The sequence below is a fragment of the Pyricularia grisea genome (genome assembly GCF_004355905.1).
Source record: "Pyricularia grisea strain NI907 chromosome Unknown Pyricularia_grisea_NI907_Scaffold_7, whole genome shotgun sequence".
NCBI classification, from domain to species: domain Eukaryota; kingdom Fungi; phylum Ascomycota; class Sordariomycetes; order Magnaporthales; family Pyriculariaceae; genus Pyricularia; species Pyricularia grisea.
Genome location: NW_022156720.1, coordinates 1,757,275 through 1,778,535, shown reverse-complemented (window position 1 = coordinate 1,778,535; position 21,261 = coordinate 1,757,275). Strand labels below are relative to the sequence as shown.

The window sequence follows — 21,261 nt, the reverse complement described above, 5'->3', positions numbered from 1 at the left end:
GTAGTTCAACTTATATGACAATCCATCCTGTCCTCTACAAACAGAAACCCAAGGTTCATCTCTAGCATGACACTACCGAGTGACTGCCTCAGACTCCCTTATCGACTGGCCAGCAATCCATAACTTGGTAAAGGTATATTTCTAGATATGCAGTCTAGGATGTGACAAGCAACGAAGGCATTCGCTAGCATAAAAGCAGACAAAGACCCTCCACGGTCGTCTTGGACCCAGTAAAGACATTCAAACGATTTGTCGTGGGCCAGACAACCGCTATGCACAAGATTCCCATAAGCAGTGGCCAAAACGCTCCAGACTCCGGACCCAGATTTCTCCCATACAATAGATGCCGTTACTCCGACCCAAAGTCCAATTTTGATGTATTTCCCAACCGTTTACTCCTCCATCCTTGCCTGATGACTTTTTTCACTTCTGAAACAGACATGCCGTGTGTGCGTTGTCGTCGAAAGCACCTTTCAATTGGAAGGACCAGGGATCGCATGAAGGCCATCAAAGTCATCGCCCGCGGCTTTGCACCATGAGTGCTCCAACACTTGCTCAATATTCAACCTCTCGTCGACGTTCCGGTTGAGCATCCCTTTGATGAGATCAATATTCTCGTCGCTAAGGATCCATGGAATTCTCAATTCGTGGTCGACAATCTCGTCGAGACAGTAGTACGGATTTTCCTTGTAGACGATGGTGTAAAGCAAAATGCCGAGCGCCCATACGTCTTGTGCTGGGCCATCGTAGCGTCTTCCGCCTAGCACCTCGGGGGCCGCATAGTCTGTTTTATGTCAGTCGGGCTCACCATCACAATGCTGCGTATGTTTTGTATATTTGAAACGATATGTAGCAGGAACAAACAGCCAAAACTTACCGATTGTGCCGACAAAAACGTTAAATGGCCCCTTCCTGATATATGCTGCGCTGCCAAAGTCGATCAACTTGACGTGGCCACCGCCGTCGAGAATGACGTTCTCATCTTTGATGTCCCGATGGACGATCTTTGCCTTAATGTGCAGGTGATGTACCGCTCGTGCAAGCTGCACAAAAATCCGCCGCGCTTCGTCTTCACTCATATTCTTCCTCAGCTCTATGTAGTCAAATAGATCCATTCCCGGAAGACCATGTGGCTCCATCTCGATGTAATAGTTGACCTTGTCCTCGAAGAAACCCTCCATGTCGATAATATTGGGATGCCGAAGGTCGTTACGGCTCAGGAAATCGAGAATATGGATCTCGGACGGCACAGTGCCGAGGCGGCGATCACGAGTCCAAGTGTCGACCAGGATGCGCTCCTTGATTACATATTTGAGCACCACCGTCTTGCCAGTCTCCTTGTGTTTGGCTAGCTTGACCTGACCGTAGGCGCCCTGTCCCATTTCCTCTAGTATCACAAAATCGTCGATGGTCTTTTTGCGTGGCTTGGCCGGAGCCGCCTCTGCAGCCGTCTCCTTGACAACCTCTTTCGTTTCGGGAACCATTGCCGTCGGTTGTTCCTTGGGTTTGCTGCTGGTTACGCTCGATAGCTTGGCTGCAGCTTCTCGTGCGACTTCCTTGATTTGTCTGGTAAACTTTGAAATCGTGGTGTCTTTCTTAGGCTCTTCTGTTTCTGAATCGCCTTCGAGAGGTGGCGTATGCGCAGGAGTTTGGCCTGGTGTCGGCTGATGCATCTGAGTTTCTCGTCTCGACAGCAACGGAGAGGCTGCATCTCCAGCGTGGCTTTGCGATGCATGCAGGTGGCGAGAGTACGTGATCCACAGAGCATAAACCATTTCGGCCTGTGGCATAGACGCAGTGCTCAACCTTCTGCTCGCTTCGTCGCTATAATCTTCCACCACGGCATCCTCGGGTATCATGGGATTTTTATCGCTCTCGCTCTGCACAACTCTCATCTGAATGTCGATTTTGACTTCAGAGCCATCACGATGTTTTGCAGGTACCCCATATGGCCGCATGGAGCTTGTCGGAGTGTCAGGGTTGCCTTCCCGCAAGCCCACGATTGCATATGCTTGACGAAAGCTTTGCTCCGGTACAACGACTGCTTCCTCCAGCGACCAATTGTCCTGCGTGACTACATCTAGCATCTTCTCGAAGCTAGGAATGAGAGTGGTAATTCGCATGCCATCTGGCTTCTCGTATCCAAAGAGAGCGCCACTGAAGACCGAGTTGGAGCTCTTGATCCTTAGGTCGTGAGTATTGACGACTATGATACCCGCGATGTGGGGGAAGCTTGAAACCTTGAGTTCGGTCTTGCCCCTGATCTGCTCAACTGTGGCTGGTATGTTGACTGTATCCGAGTATCGACACGTGTAGAAACGTTTCTTGTTGATCTGGGCATAGTCGAGCTCGCCTGACCTGGGATCAATGCCCTGCCTTGGTACCCGGGGTATCAGCTTTCCAACGTCCACCCCAGGCCGCGCATCGATGCCTCCCCAAATTGCAGAAACGGCACCATCCAGCTTCTCAACAATGCTCTCCTCTTTAAGGGTGACTGTCGCAGTATCTTCGCTGATCTCCTCGACAACCCATATCAAGCCGCCATGTTTTTCCTTAACCCACAGGCTGGCTGATCCGGTTGCCCCATTTCTCTTCTGGATCGGTACCACGTCGCCACAGAGAAGAACGCCGTTAGACTTGCCACCTTGCGAACTTGTTGTCTTGTATAGCCTTGAGTCACTGTCATGATTGGTTTTTGGCTTTTTCGCGGCCTGGACTTTGGCCGAGGCCTTTGCCCGGGAGTTCGGCTTGCTAAGCAGGTGTGCGGTGATGCCGCCACCCCGACTTCCGAGCAAGCTGTTAGATGCTACGCGCGAGAGTGGCTCCGGAGAGCTACTTTCACTCTCTGGAAAATCGCCAGCTCCAGCTTCATCTACGTCATTCCCTCGCAATCTATTGGCAAGCCACGCCCTGCGATCCTCCTGCACAACCTCTAGTATACCCATCTTTCTCACTTCCGCCTTTGTCACCCCGAATACCAAACAAGCAAGATCGTTGGCGACCAAAATAGTCCAGGGCGCCTTGGCTTCTGTGGTGAAAATCGCCTGTGCCGCCGGCACCCACCTGGACGCGTGGCCATGTGGTGCACTCTGCGGCACGGACGATGCAAAATTACCCCCGGCAGCTTTGAAAGACTCTACCGTTGTTGGAGAGAGGATCGGGTCTACCCCAGTAGACGCTGCATAAGGCTTTGAGATGGCAGTCACGAGCTTCTGTTCGATTTCAGCATGACGGGTATCCGTCAAGGTTCGCTGCAGTACACTTGGTCTTCTGGAAACCGGCGGTGATGTCTGTGCAGTTTGCGCGGAAGCGCCACTCTCATTCGTAGGTGTTCGGGAGGACTCGGCCGAGTCAGAAGTTCCTCTGGAGGTGGACCCGGACCGCTTGGGTTCCTGGCCAGGAAGGTTCTGCGCAGAATCAGAAGACTCTTCCAGCGGCTCCGGGCTTGAGGTCCTCTGGATGAAACCTCTGTCAAATACATTAACGCCCGAGACGTCGGGAGGGCCGGTTAGAGGGCCATATGGCAAGGTCGAGCCCGGATTCGGCAGATTCCCGGCAGCCAGGACCTGTGCCCTCGCAAGCAACTCCAGCATACTTTGGGCTTCCTTATCTCCGGAAGAGCGTGCTTGTGCGCTGGCCATAGCAGGATCTGCGGAGTTGGCAGCGGCCCAGCCCATGTGATCTCTCATGAACTCTATCGACCGTTTGAGTACATTCTGGCGGCTGTGTATGAGCTCCTCGGACTGATTGGCAAAGGAAAAGGAGTGTAAAGATTCCGAGGGGAATCGAGACAAATCCTCGGTAAAGGTGGGCGACGCGGGGCCAGGTGAAAGCGATATGTTACTCCCTTGTCGTCGAGGCGGAGGCATCAAAGTCATCGAGGCGGATCGAGGAAGGCGCGCAACCGAGGGACTGCGGGAGGATGGATTCGACGGTATGGTAGGTTGGCGCATAGAGTGCTGCTGGCGGATTCGCCTGAGGCCAGAGAGGCCTAGGCCGTGGTCGTGATCCATGATTGGAGACCTACCGGAGAGAAGGCATGGTCAGCGGCGGTCAGCTACAGGCTAGACTAGGGGGGATTGGCGCGGCCATCGACAGCGACGCCGCACAGCTAATAACGCTAAGCCGGGAAGAGGCTGCATTAGAGCTTGCTAATGTACACAGGCAAGGATTAAAAGGATGCAAAGACACATGGACGTGTTAAAAGCATCTCTTTAAATGGCCAAGACTTTAGGCAACTATAGGGCGATGGCATATGCATGTATCATTGGCGACGCGATGGAGAGCAAAGTCGGCGAGAGTCGTACCTCGTGAGGAGATCCAGGTCGGCCCCTGCGGAACCAGCGTCGAAGGAGAATCGAATGCGGGATCGGTCCGAGGTCTCGCCTATAACGGCCAGATTGCCAGTGCTACGGTTCTTGGGAATCTGCAGCCCTGGGCCGGGGCCGAGCTTGCGGCGACCACGGTCTTCGCCCTCATCGTGAAATTCGGTTGCGCCTGTTTTAGCGGACATGGTAGCACAGGAAGGCGGGACATGGTCAGTCTGTGTCTAAGTCCACCTTTGGTAGGTTGTGTTGTCGGAATAGATCATGCAGGACCTTGAAGGACCTCGAAAAGGTGGCACTGGCCATTGAACTCTCTGAGAGTATAACCATTTATTTATAGTCAAGGCCAGAGGCAGATAAATGGGAAAGGAATCGGAACTCACCATTGTCTCCACGATCCGCCGCCGGGGGCATACTTGAAGAGACACAGGCTCAATCGGGCGTTTTTCGATTTTTCCTGATGTCTTGATTGGTTGTTTTCCGAGAGGAGCTCACAAAGTCCAGAGACCATACAATAATCACCTAGGAGTGGGGAGATAGATGCTCAAGCTGCCGGCGAAGAAGCGAATGGCTTTTTCGCAGTTTGGCTTCGGAACGAAGTGTGTTTAAAAGGGTTTGATGGTTTGACGTTGACGCCACCCACCTCAAATCGATTGATTGACTGATGTAAAGTGGGGGTGTTTTGAGGCGCTCAACCGCTTGAGCACAACACAGCACAGCACTTGCGCAAGCTTGGCAAGGTGAGGTAAGTAAGGTAGGTACCTAGGTTAGGTTTAGGTTAGGTACCTTGGGTAGGTAATCGACGCAACCCAAGTGCCGTCGCTTACACCTGATCGTTGTATTTTTATCGAAATACCTTGATTGATTGAGTCCTTGTTGGTCCTGCGGGTTTTCTTTCTTTCTTGTTACGCTCCTTGGCCACAAGATTTGATCTTGATCTCCAGATGGGTCTCTGTCTATGCTGGTTGCTACCTGGATGTAGGTTAGCCTCGACTCGAGTAAATTTTCCCTTTTCCAAGCGGTGAGGTCTTAGGTGTACCATGCAAGCTTATCCTCACGATCCTTTCTTTAAGACCTTCAAAGCTCCTAATTTTTTTCTCGTGCAGCGAGTTCTGCAGATGAATTGCTCCTCCTGGATATCACCGGCAATATATAGCCGTCTTCTCAAGTTAATGCTGAGCAATGTTAAGACAGGATACTGTCGCCACTGTGACGGAAATCGAATGCCGGCAGCATACCATCCAGGTCGCGCTTTGCTAGGTTGCTGGTTTCAAGGTGCGTTTTCGCTTAAGCAGCGAGATCGAGGTCAAAGCGGGTCCCAAATCGTGAAAGTCAGGTAGTGGCCTCTAAGAAGGTCGCGCAAAACCGTCTACAAGAGTCAAGTGGGATTTCTGTAGTTTCTCGTGACATATAATATTGGGATAGGGATTGACAGCTCAGCTTCAGGCTTGTCAAGTGGTTGGGATTTCGGGCGCCCCTTTTTCGATGAGCAAATTGAAAGAGAGAGAAAAGCAAATCCAGGCCAGCACAAAAGGCTCGTTGAGTTCCATGGACGGTCCACACACCGATGACGATCCACATTCATCCAAGCCTTATGGTTCTATTTTTCTGCTACTGAAAACCTTTTCTGAATCGTCACCAAACCAAAACCTCGGCGGACTTGTCAACAATGACGGCGCCATCCTCCGTGGCATATTATATCCCATTACAACCTATTTTAGATCCGGGGAAAAGATATACCGAAAGGGAACCGGGTAAGTAAAGTAAAAGAGAGAAACTGAAGAAAGAGGGGAGAGAAAAAGTCGAGGAAGGAGAAAAAAAAAAAAAAAAAAAAAAGAAAAAAAAAAAAAAAAAAAAAAAAAAAAGGAAAAGGAAAAGTAAAGGAAGAAGAAAAGAACACAATTAACTACTCCGTACAGTGACGAATATGGCGCAGACCTAAACCCAGTTGGAAGTTTCAAGAGACCTTATCAAGAAGAAACAAAATGTATGAATCTGTTGTCGATACAGCCATCAATTCTGCTTTTTGACGGCAACTTCTGCCCTATGGCTTCAAATTCAATTTAGCAAACTCCGAGGAGATAACCGGCGTGGTCCTACTGGAGCTGGATGTAACTTCTAATCCGTACCGAGTACAGTACATACAACACAGTACCGTTCAACTTGATCCGCATCCAACTCTTTGGCGATCTCGTCAAGCGGTCCAGTCCAGTTGGTCTTGAGCACGCTAATCAACAATTTATTCACTCGAACCAGGATTCACGTGGATGAGCAAGTCTGGACCCTCTTGCCAAAAATGGTCAGCAGTCGCAATCATCAGGACAAGGTCTCAAGTCGGCTAACTCGAACAATTCGATTGTGTGCAGCACCCTTGGAGGGGCTGCTGTCCATTGTCATCTGCTGTCCCATCTGCAGTCAAACCCCCCGGATCCGAACGATAGCCCTGCCCGTTTGTTCTCTCATTCGACTGGTTGCTACTGGTGCGGGGGATTTCTTTTCATTCTCGAAGCGACCGTCGTGGAGACACAACACAGTCCAACCCGACGCTACCAAGAACAACGAAACATGCTGTTCCCACTATCTCTCTGGTACCCGCTCTTTTTGCCCATGCATCTTGCGCAGGTGTGGGTGGAAAATTGAAAATTAAGGGTCCAACACACCAATCCAAATCTGTATAGATACAGATCAAATGGCTTGGACTTGTGTCTGTTAATCACTCGTCCGGATGTGGTAGACCACATCCGATCTGGAAATACCTCGCCGCTCACAGCTCGGCCGTTGAATGGACACAGTATATCCCAGAGACTTGAGTGTTTTTTTTCTCTCTCTCTCTCACTCTCTCTCACTCACCCACTTACCTTCTCTCAACCAGTTCGAGTTACCGGTACATACAAAGCACACACCAAGTACACCGACAGCTAGGTTTGTCAAAGCAACAACGTGGCTTGGACAGCCAAGTATTATCTTCGCATTCCGGTAAGCCACTTTGCCACCAATTCTTCTAGCGTAGAGCGGAATTTTCCCTGGCTCGCGTACGGTACATGGGTTTCCAAAATACTGTAACGTTGGCGGTGTGACTAGACCCTTCAGCTTGGGATGGGTGGGTGTTGTTCCTACAGCCGAATGACCAAGAAGTGGGAGGATCACTTGTGCCTGAATATCCAATGCGCTCTCTCCATTCAAAATCCCAGTTGCAACAATGTTCCACATGTGAGCTATATCTTTCCCCCTGATAAGGTATGTAAGCATGATTCTTACTTACTTTGTCAGTCCACATGGCTTCATCTGTTACATACAGTACGAAGTACCTATGCCTCAGCCCAGAATTGGATTTACCAGGTCCAAACGTCTAGGTAGGTAGGTACTTGACCGTGACCGACCGTGCATGGCCGAAAGTCGCATGCAATGCAGTCGACTTGAAATACTCGACACCAGTCCCGTTGTTATTTAGTCCGGGTTCTACCACGTATTCGAAGTAACTTGGAGGTTGCCAAAGTTACTGTAATTAGTACAAAGGTCATAGAACCGGGATCTTGGCCGTGGCAGGCTCAACCTTTCACCGTTCGTCCCAGCTATCACCCTGGTATTCTCCATGGCTTTGGTAGGCAAGGTAAGGTAGGTACCTACCTACCACTTAAAGAATATCACATGGTTGGCTTCCATCCGTTGTCTTTTTTGTTGCCAATCTTTTCTTTTTTGCTTAGCCAAAACTCCTTACAAATGAATGTGGACCATTACCTACCTACATCTTCTGTCGCAGATTTCATCCTTTTTTTTTTCCCTTCCTACTCAAAATCCAGGTACATGTTTTGCCAAACAATTTCCAATTACTTAATAATACCTACCTGCCTACAGTAGTTCTTCAACACATTGCCGCTCGTCTGGGCTTTGTTTGGTTCCTTGACTCTAAATTTCGCAGTAGTCTACAGTCCCGTGCACTGTATACACGCTCGCTCACCTTCCTCTGGAATTCGCACCTACCCACTCTCTCTGGCAACCCTGCTCACTTGGAGTATCTACCCCACCTTGGCAAGACCCCTGGCTCGGTAGTAAGGCGGCGGGTGGCCCAGAGCACCCAGTTTGTAGCCCACTTGTATGCTACGCTGCGTCGATCCCCCTCACGGTCCTTTTTGTACTGTTGTACCCCATCTATCACAAGACGGACGACCCGGCCCATCCATATCTGCATGGGCTCACTCGGGCGGCCAGCCTACCAGGTACTTTCCTAGTCGACCGACTCTTTTTTTCCTTATCAGCAAGCGTATTGGTCTTCAAGTAGGGGAGGGGTCCCGCCACTGAAGATCCGATTTTTTGTTGATTGAATTCGACAGTTTGTTTTGCCTGACGACCGTTGGCAAGTCATGTTGACCTTGTTTCCCAGGCCGTGGTCTCTAGCTGTCTTTTGTCACTGTTTCCCACCCATTGGATCTCACTACTCGTAACATTGATTCCAACTTGATTTGCTTGCTATAAGATTTTGCGTATCTCTTTCCCGTCGGCGCTCGGCAGCCTTGCTTTTTTGTCTCTCTCTTTTTTTTCTTTTTTTTTTTTCTCCTCCCTCCTTCTCTCTCATAAACCATGTCAGCAACCGAAATCCCACGTACCACAGGCCCGGGAAGGCTGATAGCAGCTCACGACCGAAGAGCTGCAAGTAGTATCGACTCGACCAGCTCGCACTCCCGAACCATGACCATTCCCGAGCAACCAGGATCCTCACACATAGAGGGTGAGCTACAGGACGTTATAGACGATACCACAAAGAAGCCTAAAACTCGTCACTCAATCTTCCGCAGCATCTCGCGTATCGCTTCTTCGCCTGCTGTTGGCCTCGGTCTTGGCCACTCAAGGTCCGCATCTGTTCCTTATAGCAGCGGATCGAGCCTCTCCTCTGTCAGCTTATCGACCGCGTCCAGCTCCTCACCTTTTACCCCGACCTCGACCTCGTCCTACTTTCCACCTTCAGATCCCCCTCTCGAACGCGACGGGGTCGGCTCGTCTGGTGGATCAGGGACATCATCTCCTAGCTGCTCCCCTGGACAGTGGTCGCCGGAGGAGATTCGTGTTCGTCAGTTGAAAGCAGAAAGCCTCCCTCACAATGGCAACGACCTCGAAAAGTCTTCCATACCAGCCGAGCTAGCTTCTACCAAGAAGATAAGCCAAAGGCGCAAAGAATCTTGGGCGAGCATGCCATTGGAAATCAAAATACACATCCTGTCGCATCTGAATGCACGGGAGCTTGTTTTGTTGGCGCGAGTCAGTAAAGAGCTCCGTGAATTATGTTTCGACGGTCAGCTGTGGACTACTTTTGATGCCTCGAGCTTCTACAAGAGAATACCGTCACACGTCTTGACTAACACCTTGGTCCGGGCGGGCTCCTTCGTCCAACACCTAAATTTAAGAGGCTGCATACAACTTTCAGGCTCGACTCCTTTCGACCAAGTTCCAAAATTATGCACGAATCTCCACAGCCTGACCCTGGAGGGTTGTTTCATCAAGCGCAACATACTGCACAGCTTGCTCGAGAGCAATGTGAGGCTGGAGCGGATCAATCTGACGGGCCTCAAGTCTGTGTGCAACTCCACTTGCAGAATCATTGCCGAAATGTGCCCGCGCCTCGAGGTTTTCAATGTGTCGTTCTGCACCGACCTGGATGCTCGTGGTATTAAATCAGTTCTTGACCGTTGTCCACTGCTGACGGACGTTCGCGCTGCTGAGGTCAGGGGTTTTGAGAGACATGATGTTGCGGCCGCCATATTTCGTGCCACCAACCTGACAAGACTTACACTTAACGGATGTCGAGAAATTGATGACGCATCGTTCAAGATCATGTTGCTTGGAACTGATCCGAAATTCGACCTGTTGACAGATCTTCCTATGGTTGCGCCGAGAAAGTGGCGCCACCTGGGATTGAGTTATTGTGATGGTATCACCAATGAAGGATTTGGGGCCATGGGCCACCTCGTCCCTGACCTCGAGAGCCTAGAACTTAGCAGATGCGGCTCTTTGTCGGATGCGGGTCTAGGTCCTGTGTTGGCTACGACTCCTAGGCTCACTCATCTAGATCTCGAGGACTGCGCGCTGTTGACAAACACGACTTTGTCAACTCATTTGGCTAAGGCACCGTGCGCCCCGTTGCTTAAGCACCTCACAGTCAGCCACTGCGAGAATTTGGGCGATGCGGGCCTAATGCCCGTCGTTCGCGCGTGCAAGAGCTTACAGGTCCTGGAGATGGACAACACTAGAGCCAGTGATCTTGTAATATGCGAACTTTCGGCTATGATACGAGCCCGTTCGAAGCATACTACGCAACTACCCCAGATATCTCTAAGAGTGGTTGCTTACGACTGCTCGAACATTACTTGGATGGGTATCAGGGAGGTTCTTTCGCGAAATTGCGAGGCTGCCCCGCGAGTCCGAAAACAAACAAGCCAGAATGCATGGCGGGCTGAAGCAGAGCGTGTCTATGCGCTGATAGAAGAGGTATCCAGCAGAGCTGGCCCTCAGGGGAGTGGGCAAGCAAACGTTGCCAGTGAAACGAACGGTACCAGCTCGGCCAAACGCCAACAAAAGAAAACGGGTGGCAGCCCATCTGAACCGCCAAAACAATCCTCACACCAGCAGACTTATCCGAGCGACATCATCGGCATAAAGTGCTACTACGCTTGGCAGCAGACGGTGGACGAGCACACGAAACGCGTGCTGGCAGGCGAGCTGACCCGTGCCTCGCGTCTGGAGCGTAGCTGGGCGGCCTGGATGCAGGCCGACGAGGAACAGGAGGCCGGTGGCGGCATCAGGCTCACGAGGCGACGGCGGACACGGGCTCGAGAGGCGCAGATGGTCCATGCCGATGAGGAGGTTGGCGGAAACGGCGCAGGCGCCAGGAGAAGGGCGCGGACTGCAAGCTCATGCGTTGTCATGTAAAGCAGAAAAATGCTTTTTTTTTACATGTGGGCTTTGATCGATGTCTATGGAGTGTCCAAAGTCGGACTTGTCGAGGTGAATACCAGGTGGTGGTCAGTACATTACCGCGCGGCCTCTCGCTCTTTCTATTATGTTTCTTTTGGGTTTCTCCCTTGTGTCTATTTTCAGTGTCTCTGCCGAATCAGGTAGCGTTTTTGGGGATGTGGCATGGGACGTCCTGGATCGGATATATGGGTTATTGGTATCAGGACGTTTGGGAACGTTCTTTAGACGGCGCAACGGCTGCTTTTAAGGCCATCGATTTGGTTTTTGGTTGTTTTCAATTTGTCGTTTGTGACACGAGAGAATTCTTTGCCTGGTTCGACAGTAGACGAATGTCTTGTTGGGTCATAGTCGGATAGCTACCATGCAGGTATGTATGGACGCGCAAGTGTAAATATGTTTCCGGGTTTCTTTCTTTTACCCAGACAAATAAACAATAATGGTGCGATGAGCCCCTATGAACGTAGCATTGATGCATTGCATAGACCCTTGAAATGTGGTAACACAAGCAGTCGAGAAAATATCGGCATCTTTCATATATTAGTCTGCATCAGCATTAACTGGAATATAGGCTCTACGGAAACAGCCTAAAAGACAAAGAGAGAAACGTACCCCCTTTTTTTGTGAACCATTCGTAAATCCCCAAACACCAACCACACAAGTCCAACAATCCCAACTAACTGCCAGTAAGACACTTGTTGTTTATACAACTTCGATAGTATGCCAGTCGTGATTTGCTTTCCGTCTTTTTTTTTGTTGTTTTATTTTTTTTTATCTTGTCGTACAGATATTCTACAGCAGCTTGTTCAGCTCTGCAATGATGGCCTCGCCCATCTCCTTGGTGCCGGCGTTACCGCCCAGATCCTTGGTCCGGACACCGCCGTCGATGGCGGCCTTGACGGCGGCCTCGACCGCGTCGGCCTCGGCGGGCATGCGTAGTGAGTAGCGCAGCATCATGGCAACTGAGAGGATGGTGCCTACGGGGTTGACGATGCCCTTGCCTGATATATCGGGAGCGGATCCTGGAGAAAAGGGAATCATTGTCAGCACACACGGGGAACCCCCAAACTAAAAAAAAAAAAAAAAAAAAGTTGAGATCGAAAAACCAGTTCGAGGGAACACCAGCTCAGAACCTACCGTGGATGGGCTCGTAAATGCCGTTGCATCGGCTCTGGCCGTCGGGGATGGTACCCAGGCTGGCACTTGGAAGCAGGCCCAAGCTGCCGGGGATGACGCTGGCCTCGTCGCTGATGATGTCGCCAAACAGGTTGCTGGTGATGACGACTCCGTTGAGGGCCCTGGGGTTCTTGACCATGAGCATGGCGGCCGAGTCAATGAGGTGGTGGCCCAGCTCGAGCTGTGGGAACTCCTTGGCAAAGATCTCGTCGACAACCTTCCTCCACAGGCGGCTCGTGGCCAGGACGTTGGCCTTGTCCAGACTCCAGACCTTGGCGGGCGGGCTGCGGGCAAGGGCCAGCTGGGCGCCCAGGCGGGCTATCCTCTCGATCTCGTGGCGCGAGTAGGGCTCAGTGTCGAGCGCGTAACCTGAGCCGTCGTCCTCGGTGCGGTCACCAAAGTAGATACCTCCGGTCAGCTCGCGAACGACGACAAAGTCGGTGCCGCGACAGACGTCGGCCTTGAGGGGCGAAAAGTCCACCAGCGAATCCGAGGCGAACGAACACGGGCGGAGGTTGCCAAATGTGCCGAGCTCCTTGCGGAGCTTGAGGAGACCCTGCTCCGGCCTCACCGGTGACGAGGGTCCCCATTCCGGACCGCCGATGGCGCCGAGGAGGATGGCATCAGCCGACTTGGCGGCGGCTAGGGCCTCATCGGTCAAGGGGCTACCGTGAGCGTTGATTGAGGCCTGAGTTCAATTGAGAGTGTTTTAGTAATGTTTCTACTTTTATCCAGGAAGAGATTGACGCTCTTTTGGGATGTAACCTGGCATCCTGCAGCCAAGGCGCAAATCCATGGTATGCATTTGCCAAAGAGAGTCGTGGCCTCGCCCACAGCTACAAAAGGGCGAGTCCACGGAAGCTTCGGGGTTAAGCAAAAGTCAAACTCACACCACCCAGCAGATGATCATGCAGGTTAAACTTGACACCTGTCTTGCTCTTCTCCTCAACAGTCTTGAGGACCTGTTGTGGACAGATAAAGATCACATGGTTAGCAAGCAGTTCGTTATCCAGCCAGACAAGCCAGCAAATGGATTAGATTTCACCTTGACAGCCTCGGCGACGACCTATAACGGCAAATCAGTGTAACAGTCAGCGTGGGGTTTACACCAGGAGATGAAGCACAAGGAAGGCGGGAAGATGCGGATGCAACCCGAATCTCGTTCCCATTTGGCAAGATGTCAAAGAAAACGCACCTCGGGACCAGAGTGGTCACCAGCAAAGACGACAATGTTGAACGACGACATGGTGGGGAGTTTGTGAAAAGAAGACCAAAGATGAAAGTGAGAAACGAGATTAATCCCTTGTCTGTCGAAACGTCTGTCCGGCGGTCTTTTTTCACCAGGTAATGCTGTTGCCAGTAATAAAAAAAAAAGAACGAGTTATCCGAAGGGTCAGGGAAAGAAAATCTCAATTGGCAATTTAAAGGAATTGTAGAATTGAGAATTGGGCCCCGAAAGCTCACAAACCCCAAGAAAGCTCGACCTTGTTCGTGTAAGTTGCTGCCGTCGAAAGCAAAAGCTCCCTCCGATTAACCTCCGCGCCCACTAGAATGGTGGAGGAGGACATGGGACCAGTCGAAACCCCGCTGTCCGACACCGGCTCTTGCTTGCTGGGGTCGCTAATCGATAACGCCTTGTAAATTTGTCGTCATGCCCGGGATGAAAAGTGTAAGCATGCTGTTGTTGGTGGGTGGGTGTTGTCGCATAGGTACATACCTTACCTACCTAGGTAGCTATCTTTATTTTTAGGCAACGTAACACATGACGTTTGAAGTATCCTACCTAGATCTTGGGTCCCTACTAGAAGGCTACCAATATTAGAAAAATATAAAACACATAAATCATTTCATACATACACGTGATAAAACCTGCATGCAGCTAGCTAGTTCATAGTGACTGCTCATAAAATCTTAAGTCTAGTTACCTTTGGCAAACTATATATAGACATGTTATGCTATGCTATGCTATGCATTGCTGCCCATTCATCCAGACAGTTCAAGATTCCCACAGCCAACTCATGCAACGTATAAGTTTGGGTATCGCCATCCCCTTGGCCACCCTCCATGTTTATCATTTGTATGTCATCCCATGGTCCGTGTATCTATGTTCACATTGTGGCCCCCTCAACTCCAAAACAACCGGTAAACAAATCAAGAAAAAAACAGAGTTGAAATTCCATGAGAACAGCTGCTTAAAATAATCATCATCAAACAGGAGTCACACCAATATCTCGAAAACCTCTTTGAGGGGCACAACGACCCGACCGAAAAAGAGGTCTTGCCAGCGACTAAGAATCTCAAGCTGGCTCCACATCGTGTTGTACTCCCTCACCGAAACTTGGTAAAAGACTTGTGCGCCAGAGGTGAAGATGCCCCCAGAGCCACATTCCTTCGGTTCCTCGGAGTTTCGGCGCAGAACGAGCAGATGTACACAGAAGGCATGTTACGTTTGCTTACGTTGATACACTTTCCATGCAGCCACATTTCACACGATTGGCTATGGCAGAAAGTCAGCAAATAAACGTCGCCTCACTCTCCACCCGAGAAGACTGTCTCTAATAACTTACCATTGCACCATAAGTCCGTCAACTGTTTGCTCGCCCCCTGGGCTGCCGGCGCAAACGCACCGAACACGATTTCGCGACGATGGCGTCGGCAGGCTCATCTCTGTCATTGTCGCCGGAGACAACAAGGCCGGGTGTGAATGGTGTCCGCTGAAACTTCGGGTGGCCGAGATTTTCAACTTCTTCGGGCTGCCGTGGTTCGCCATCTGTCGCTGCCTCAACCTTCTGAGTTCACTCTCCGCATCACCGGCACCGTCATTTATCACGGTCTCGGCCTCGCTTTCTTCGTCATTCTGGAGAGAGATCTCGTGAGGCAATAATCGGCCACCAGCCTCCTGCCACCTAGGCCTGGAGCCGGAGACTTCCAAGGAGTCTGGGAGGGCAAATGAGCGAGGCCTGCTGCATTTGGCTGGGATTACAATTTCCTCGTCATCCGTTGAGGACGCATATTCTTCATACTCGTCGTCAGCCGAACGAGAAGAGCGCCCTGAGCGCGCCGAGCGGGTCCGTCTGCTCGGAAACACCTCCTCCACGCTAGCATGTCCGTCCGCGTTTACGGTAATCCTGGCGAGCGTCGGCCTGAACGCGAGCTGCGGCTGGGGAGATGCCTCGGGGATGGAGTTCAAGCTCGACAAACGGGAATGGTGATGGTCTTTGAATGGTGAAGACCGGCCTGAAGATCGCATGCTACCGGTCGACGACGGTCGACTGCGAGGACGCTGTGGCGGCTGCTGTGGTTGAAGTTGGGGAGGAGGTTGGAGAGGCCTTTGCGTGGCTGGCGCAAGAACAGGCATCTTGTTGGTTCCCGAAGCTCTACCCGTCCGTTTCTGGCTTCTATGTTCACTGAAGCTCCGAGAAACAGCGGGGCGAGCCACACTGGTTTTTGCGGGTGGAATCACTGTATTTGCTCTGCTGCTTACCGGTCTAGCGGGCGCCATCTCGCGCATGGACGCTTTGGATATGCCGAAATTTTGGGCATGAGAAGAAGACTGGAGCATACCCGAGGAAGCCGAGCTCAGAGGAACGCGTGACTGTGGCTGCACTCTATGCGATGGGCCGTCCATGTTGACTGATGGAGGCCTGCTGAGAAGAAGACCAGGATTAACGCTTTCGCCCGTATGTGATAAACAGTACGGGTCATCAAAGGATCCTTGATAAAGTTCTGTGCTGTCCAAGCCCAGAGACACCTGGTCGAGAGAAGCCGACACTGCAGTGAACGATATGTCGGCGCTTGACGTGGTTGTCTTGGGAGCAATAGGGCGCTCACGTTTCGTGGGGCGTTGTTGCTTGCTCTGCGAACGCGACACGCTCCGTTGCTGCTGGGGTTGGGGCTGGGGCTGTGGATGGGTATGTTGCATATCTGGCTGATTTTGTCCAAGCTGTACATCTTGGGCTTGTACGCTAGAATCCTGGAACATCTGAGCTGTCGCGTCCCAACCCGATGGGTCCATGGAAAGATGCTGAGTTGGGCTCAAGGCGTGGTGGCCCTGCAACATGCCAGAACCTGCGGCGCCAAAGTCGATATCCAGTCCAAGGCCTGAGAAGCCGCCGCCGTTATTCCACATGTTTGGATCGGGGAAGAGGGACGCCGACGTCGGTGCTGACAAGGGATAGGCGAACATGTCGCCGGGCGAGGTCACGAACACAGGCATGTCGTTTGGATCCGGGGCACCCGTTCCGGGAAAATCATGGAATCCTTGGGCATCCTGCATGGTCTCGATTTCGTTATCGATCTTGGGGGTGGGTTTTTGCCGAGATGTCCTTTTATGGGTCGAGGATGGCGGTGTTATAGTTTGCCCTTGGTCAGCGGGTCCGGCGTCTCGCCGCCGGACCTTTCTAGCTCTTTTAAGAGGTGGCTCCTCGGGTCGAGGTATCGTGTCGTCCCCGTTAGGATGTGGCAATGTGAGTCTATTCGAAGGCTCGGACAATGGTTGCAGTGCGGGCGGGTCAGACAAAGATGTCCGAAAGCCGCTTGCCAAACGAGCTCTCTTGCGGCTATGTACAGCGCCTTGCCCAGGTATCTGGGCCAAAGACTCCCGGCCACCCAAGCCACCCGAATCAAGGTGTCGTGGCGATGAATCTCCTCCGATATGCTCGAATGTTGCGTCAAGAGGAGAAACGTCTTCCAGGTGAGGTGCGCAGTACCCTCCGCTGCTCTGATGATCGTCCAAAGCTTCGAATATAGGGCTCGGTAATAGTGCCGCCGTGGGTGTACCGTGGGAGGAAGGTGCAGAAGGTGACCAGGCTTGCCGGTTGCCAAAACTGTTTTTATAGTAGCGGAAAAGGTAAGCCTCTTACGTCTCCAAGTAGTTTAAGTAGGTGGAGTTGCTGCAGAAGTATGGGTAAAGCTGAGATATATCTGAGAATGGCATATTGGCGCTTCTGGGATATTGACCCTATCTAGCTGAGATATTCGGCAGAGGAAATAAGAAATGCAGGATCTTAGATAGCAACGGCCAAGAGTTGCTGACGAGATAACTCAGGACAGGAAAGAATACAGAAATCAAAAGTTAGCATACCTTGTATCCAATCGCTCTGCAGTCATAGCAGTTCAGATCTAGAGATTCTTGGCGCAGTCCCAGTTGTGGCCACGCATGCGAACAACCTCAGAAAAGGTACATTCCAACCTGGAGAATAATTGCCCTTGATTTTTGAGGTTCACCTGGGATGTGAGTTGAGCTCAGGTCCGGAAGAAAAGGAGTTGAGACCAAATTTGGTTTTCAAAGTTGACAACAGGAGAGTGAATAAAGACTGAGGAGAACAACCAACAAAGTCCCGGATGACTTCTTGGTAGGTGGGTGTGTTGCAATATCGTTGCAACAATGCACACGCGGGGGTTACCGAGAAATCCCTAAAGCAGAAGCAACCCCTGCAAAAGGAACCTAAAAAGATTTGACGGGCACTCGTTCGGGCGAGGAATTCTAAATCTCGGGGTCGAATCCAAGCTCGGTTGTCATTTGGGTCATTACTGAAATGGTTCGTAAAAGTAGGGCGTATCTGATCGTAAGCTAGCGTGGTTTTGGTTTGCCTTTTTGGTTTGCTTTGTTGGTAGCGTCTCTCGCAAAGAGTGAGAGAAAAAAATAAGACTTCGGCCAAGTGGGAGTTGAAATTGGTAAAATTTGGCAGGCCGTTTATTTCATTACAGATTTGTTTCTGTGCACAAAAAACCCAACCCTTTTCCCCTCGTTAGCGAGTCAATTCCCGCGCGGTTGTTGCTTTTGTACGACATAAACCGAAATGCCCTCCGGAGGCGCTGATAAAAGAGGGAGGGATGAGAAAAAAAAAAAAAGTCTGAAGCCCATTTAGGGGTCCACAATCTTTGTGGTTGCCAGAGCAAAGAAGCGGGCGAAACGGACTGTACTGTAGCGTTGGTGGGCTACTTGCGGGTAAAGTACCACTTTGATTAGGATGTAGGGTAAGGGAGAGAGAAAAGTAAAGAGTCTCCTTATGAAGGCTGACAGGTACCTACCCTGTAAATAATCTGTACCCGGTATGTTGAGGAATCAAATCAAATGGCCGAAGTAGACAGATAGTGTCACCGGCTCTGAAGTCGAAGGGAATGGGAAGCAAAAACAGGCAGGAATGCAACAAGCACGGACAATAAAATTGCAAAAGGAACTAAACCAGATGGCAGGTTGTCTGTATGACGGGAGACGGGATGAACAAAAAAGGGAGGCTCCCGAGAGGATGCGCCGGGGGTCGGAAAGTTCGCTAAGACCAGGGAGGCAAAGAGATATAACCGCTCACTTCGCTCGCTCGCTCCCCCTAGGTTGCTACGCTACAGCACAGTACGCTACCAGCACGTCCTGCGGAAAAAAGAAAAGCGTACAGGGGGCCCTCGCACCCGAGTAATCCGCAGTCGAGTTTGTAGTGGATCGGGTATTGGGTGCACAAGGACGGCAAGGCAAGCGGGGACCGACCGCACTTTTCCTTGCCTCCGCGCCTAGAGGAAATAAAAAAGGTTGACGTTGGGAAATGGGTGGCTTGTTTGGTTGGTTGTGGGAGAAATCAAAAGGTAACACAATCAAGTGTTACTAGCCTGGTGAGGGGGGATACCGCGGGGATTTACGGTATTCAAATCTCATAATGGGAGAAATGAAGATAGATGCAAGCGCCGATGGGATGGGCCATGGTAGGGCAATGACGGACGAATAGTAGTGCCGCTGTTGTGTTGCCGCGACCCCGAGCCTGGACAAGCTGAGTCGGCTTAGTGGAGATAGGGACAGAGCTCCCCTGAGCTACAACCAACCAGGTATGGAAGGTAAAGGTACTGTAGGAATAACCAGCCCGTGCTAAAAATGCTCTCCACGGTATTCATCAGGTCCCGCTAACTTACAGATACCAAGGAAGAAACTAATGATCGATGACGGAATCATTGAGTAAAACCTTGAAGACTTGAACAAGTAAGATGTGAGTAACAAAAATAGCGGCTGGGGAATCAAAAGCCATTCGAAGTAACGCAGCACTGTAGACGAAGGATTTACTAATAAGACAGACGCAACAAAACAATTACCAAAGCGCCAAGTGGGGGGAAGATGCATGCGGTCAGCTAAAAGCGTCGCACTGGTTTTGATTTTCTCATCATACCGAGGTAGGCGACTCTATACTACTGCATAATAATTGCCACAAGGAGACAAGACTGGAAATGTAGGTAATCAAGTAGGGGGATACTTCTCATCCAAAGGCAAGGCTGTTGCAGTATTCCAATTCCAGGTTCACCAACACGATGCTTGCTGTATCACATCTTGTATTGGCAGCCGCTCATTTTTGTGTCCTCTGCCCCTTGCAGCAGAACCACATGCTAAAATAAAGTTTTAGCTTAATCTTTTTTTTTTTTTTTTTTTTTTGCAGCTTCGAGAAAAGGCCACTTGCGAAACAAAACAGCATCAGCGTCAAGCGGCCGCACCTAGACACACTCAAACGTGGTGACGGCAGTTCACAATAGTGTTCTCGGCAGATGTTCTCCTCACTTTGTTCTACTCAATGCACAAAAGCTCGGGCGCAAACCCCCCGCTCCGGTTCGCATGCTAAATTGTGACATGAGCCAGCCTTTCATGGTCCTTATAATAAGGCCAAGGCAACGACCAGTTGTTGAACAGTAAAGGAACAGCGAAGCTGGAGCTAAAATACCACCAAGCTGAGTAAGGTTGCTGCCCGTACTGTACCAACCAAAAGGTGACTTGACTGGTAGGAGGCAGCCTGTCTGTCCCAAGTGGAGACTAATACACGGTAGCTGCAAGTGTGAGTCAATTGCTAGAGACCTACTACGCAAAACTGTCAAAGAGCTACCCGACCCCGAAGGAAGACACTGCCCCAGAATCCCTGCATCTGCATCTAATTGACATCTGCATACTGAACAGTGTTTGGTTGGTTCGATTTGCATGAGGCAATAGATGCGAGATGGGCTCTGGTTCTAGGCATGCAAGGTACTCACGCTAACTTGATCCCGAGTTTTCAGTGGATAAGCTAATCTGCTCTGGACAGCACCAACAGTCAATGGATGCAGGTGGTTGGCATTGGACCTTTGAATGGATTGCAAGTCGGGGCATGAGAGCCCGGCACCTAGTAGCCTTTGCGATGTGTACATAGGCATAAAGTACCGTACGGATTTATTCGCTAGGATTTGCCTGACCTTGCAAAGAAGAGAAGAAGAAAAACTGCGCGACGGCTGTTTTAATTTCAAGGGCTGGCTGGTATCCAGTATTCAAGCAAAGCAAATCCGCATCGACCGACTGACGCCTTAGAAGGGCCGGAGACTATCTTCCCTGAGTGCCCGCCCTATCTATCCATGAGACTTTGCCCACCACCCAAGCCGCCCCATAATCAATTATCAGCCCTATCTAACCCAACATCTTTAATGCGCGCAGGGGTGACGTGCGTGCCATGGGTTCGTACCATTTTGCCCATCAGTGGCAGTCCGGGTGCTCCAAATGGCTGCCTACGTTGGGCACTTTAAGTAATTTACGGCTAACGTGCAAGGTTTTGTCGTCTAAAGGCAACAACTTCATCTCTAGCCGAACTTGGCTTGGTTGGCTGTTTATTGACTTTTACCTAGGCCTACCTTGGACCATCTCAATTTGGAACAGAACGCTACCACTTTGGCGATCTGGGGTATCGCCCATTGTAAAGTGGTTGCATTAGTACGAGGCCGTCGTCGGCCACCGTGCGGGATTTTGGGGGGGAAGAACCAGTAGAATCATGATAGCACACCGAGAGCGAAAACATAAGAGGGG

General features: G+C 50.9%; 5 protein-coding genes across 5 annotated transcripts; 1 reads left to right on the top strand and 4 right to left on the bottom strand.

Annotated features, from left to right (window-relative positions):
* Positions 1 to 5: 5 nt before the first annotated feature.
* PgNI_09527 (uncharacterized protein) lies at positions 6 to 4,929 on the bottom strand. Its single transcript, XM_031129509.1, has 4 exons — positions 4,709 to 4,929; positions 4,308 to 4,497; positions 878 to 4,120; positions 6 to 784 (listed from the first exon to the last, which is right to left on the bottom strand). The coding sequence occupies exons 3-4, from the start codon at positions 4,011 to 4,013 to the stop codon at positions 474 to 476; spliced, it is 3,447 nt and encodes a 1,148-aa protein (XP_030978185.1). The 5' UTR covers positions 4,014 to 4,120; positions 4,308 to 4,497; positions 4,709 to 4,929; the 3' UTR covers positions 6 to 473.
* Positions 4,930 to 8,152: 3,223 nt separating this feature from the next.
* PgNI_09526 (uncharacterized protein) lies at positions 8,153 to 8,514 on the bottom strand (the record flags this gene model as incomplete). Its single annotated transcript, XM_031129508.1, has 2 exons — positions 8,153 to 8,231; positions 8,333 to 8,514. 2 exons carry the CDS (start codon positions 8,512 to 8,514, stop codon positions 8,153 to 8,155), a joined length of 261 nt encoding a protein of 86 aa, XP_030978186.1.
* Positions 8,515 to 8,903: 389 nt separating this feature from the next.
* PgNI_09525 (uncharacterized protein) lies at positions 8,904 to 11,246 on the top strand (the record flags this gene model as incomplete). The annotated part of the gene is made up of 1 exon (XM_031129507.1): positions 8,904 to 11,246. One exon carries the CDS (start codon positions 8,904 to 8,906, stop codon positions 11,244 to 11,246), a length of 2,343 nt encoding a protein of 780 aa, XP_030978187.1.
* A 565-nt stretch (positions 11,247 to 11,811) lies between these two features.
* PgNI_09524 (uncharacterized protein) lies at positions 11,812 to 13,962 on the bottom strand. The gene is made up of 5 exons (XM_031129506.1): positions 13,660 to 13,962; positions 13,510 to 13,530; positions 13,355 to 13,426; positions 12,426 to 13,152; positions 11,812 to 12,310 (listed from the first exon to the last, which is right to left on the bottom strand). The coding sequence occupies exons 1-5, from the start codon at positions 13,708 to 13,710 to the stop codon at positions 12,081 to 12,083; spliced, it is 1,101 nt and encodes a 366-aa protein (XP_030978188.1). The 5' UTR covers positions 13,711 to 13,962; the 3' UTR covers positions 11,812 to 12,080.
* Positions 13,963 to 14,419: 457 nt separating this feature from the next.
* On the bottom strand, positions 14,420 to 19,078 carry PgNI_09523 (uncharacterized protein). The gene is made up of 4 exons (XM_031129505.1): positions 18,498 to 19,078; positions 17,548 to 18,202; positions 15,032 to 17,290; positions 14,420 to 14,961 (listed from the first exon to the last, which is right to left on the bottom strand). The coding sequence occupies exons 2-4, from the start codon at positions 17,571 to 17,573 to the stop codon at positions 14,793 to 14,795; spliced, it is 2,454 nt and encodes an 817-aa protein (XP_030978295.1). The 5' UTR covers positions 17,574 to 18,202; positions 18,498 to 19,078; the 3' UTR covers positions 14,420 to 14,792.
* Between the last annotated feature and the right edge of the window lie 2,183 nt (positions 19,079 to 21,261).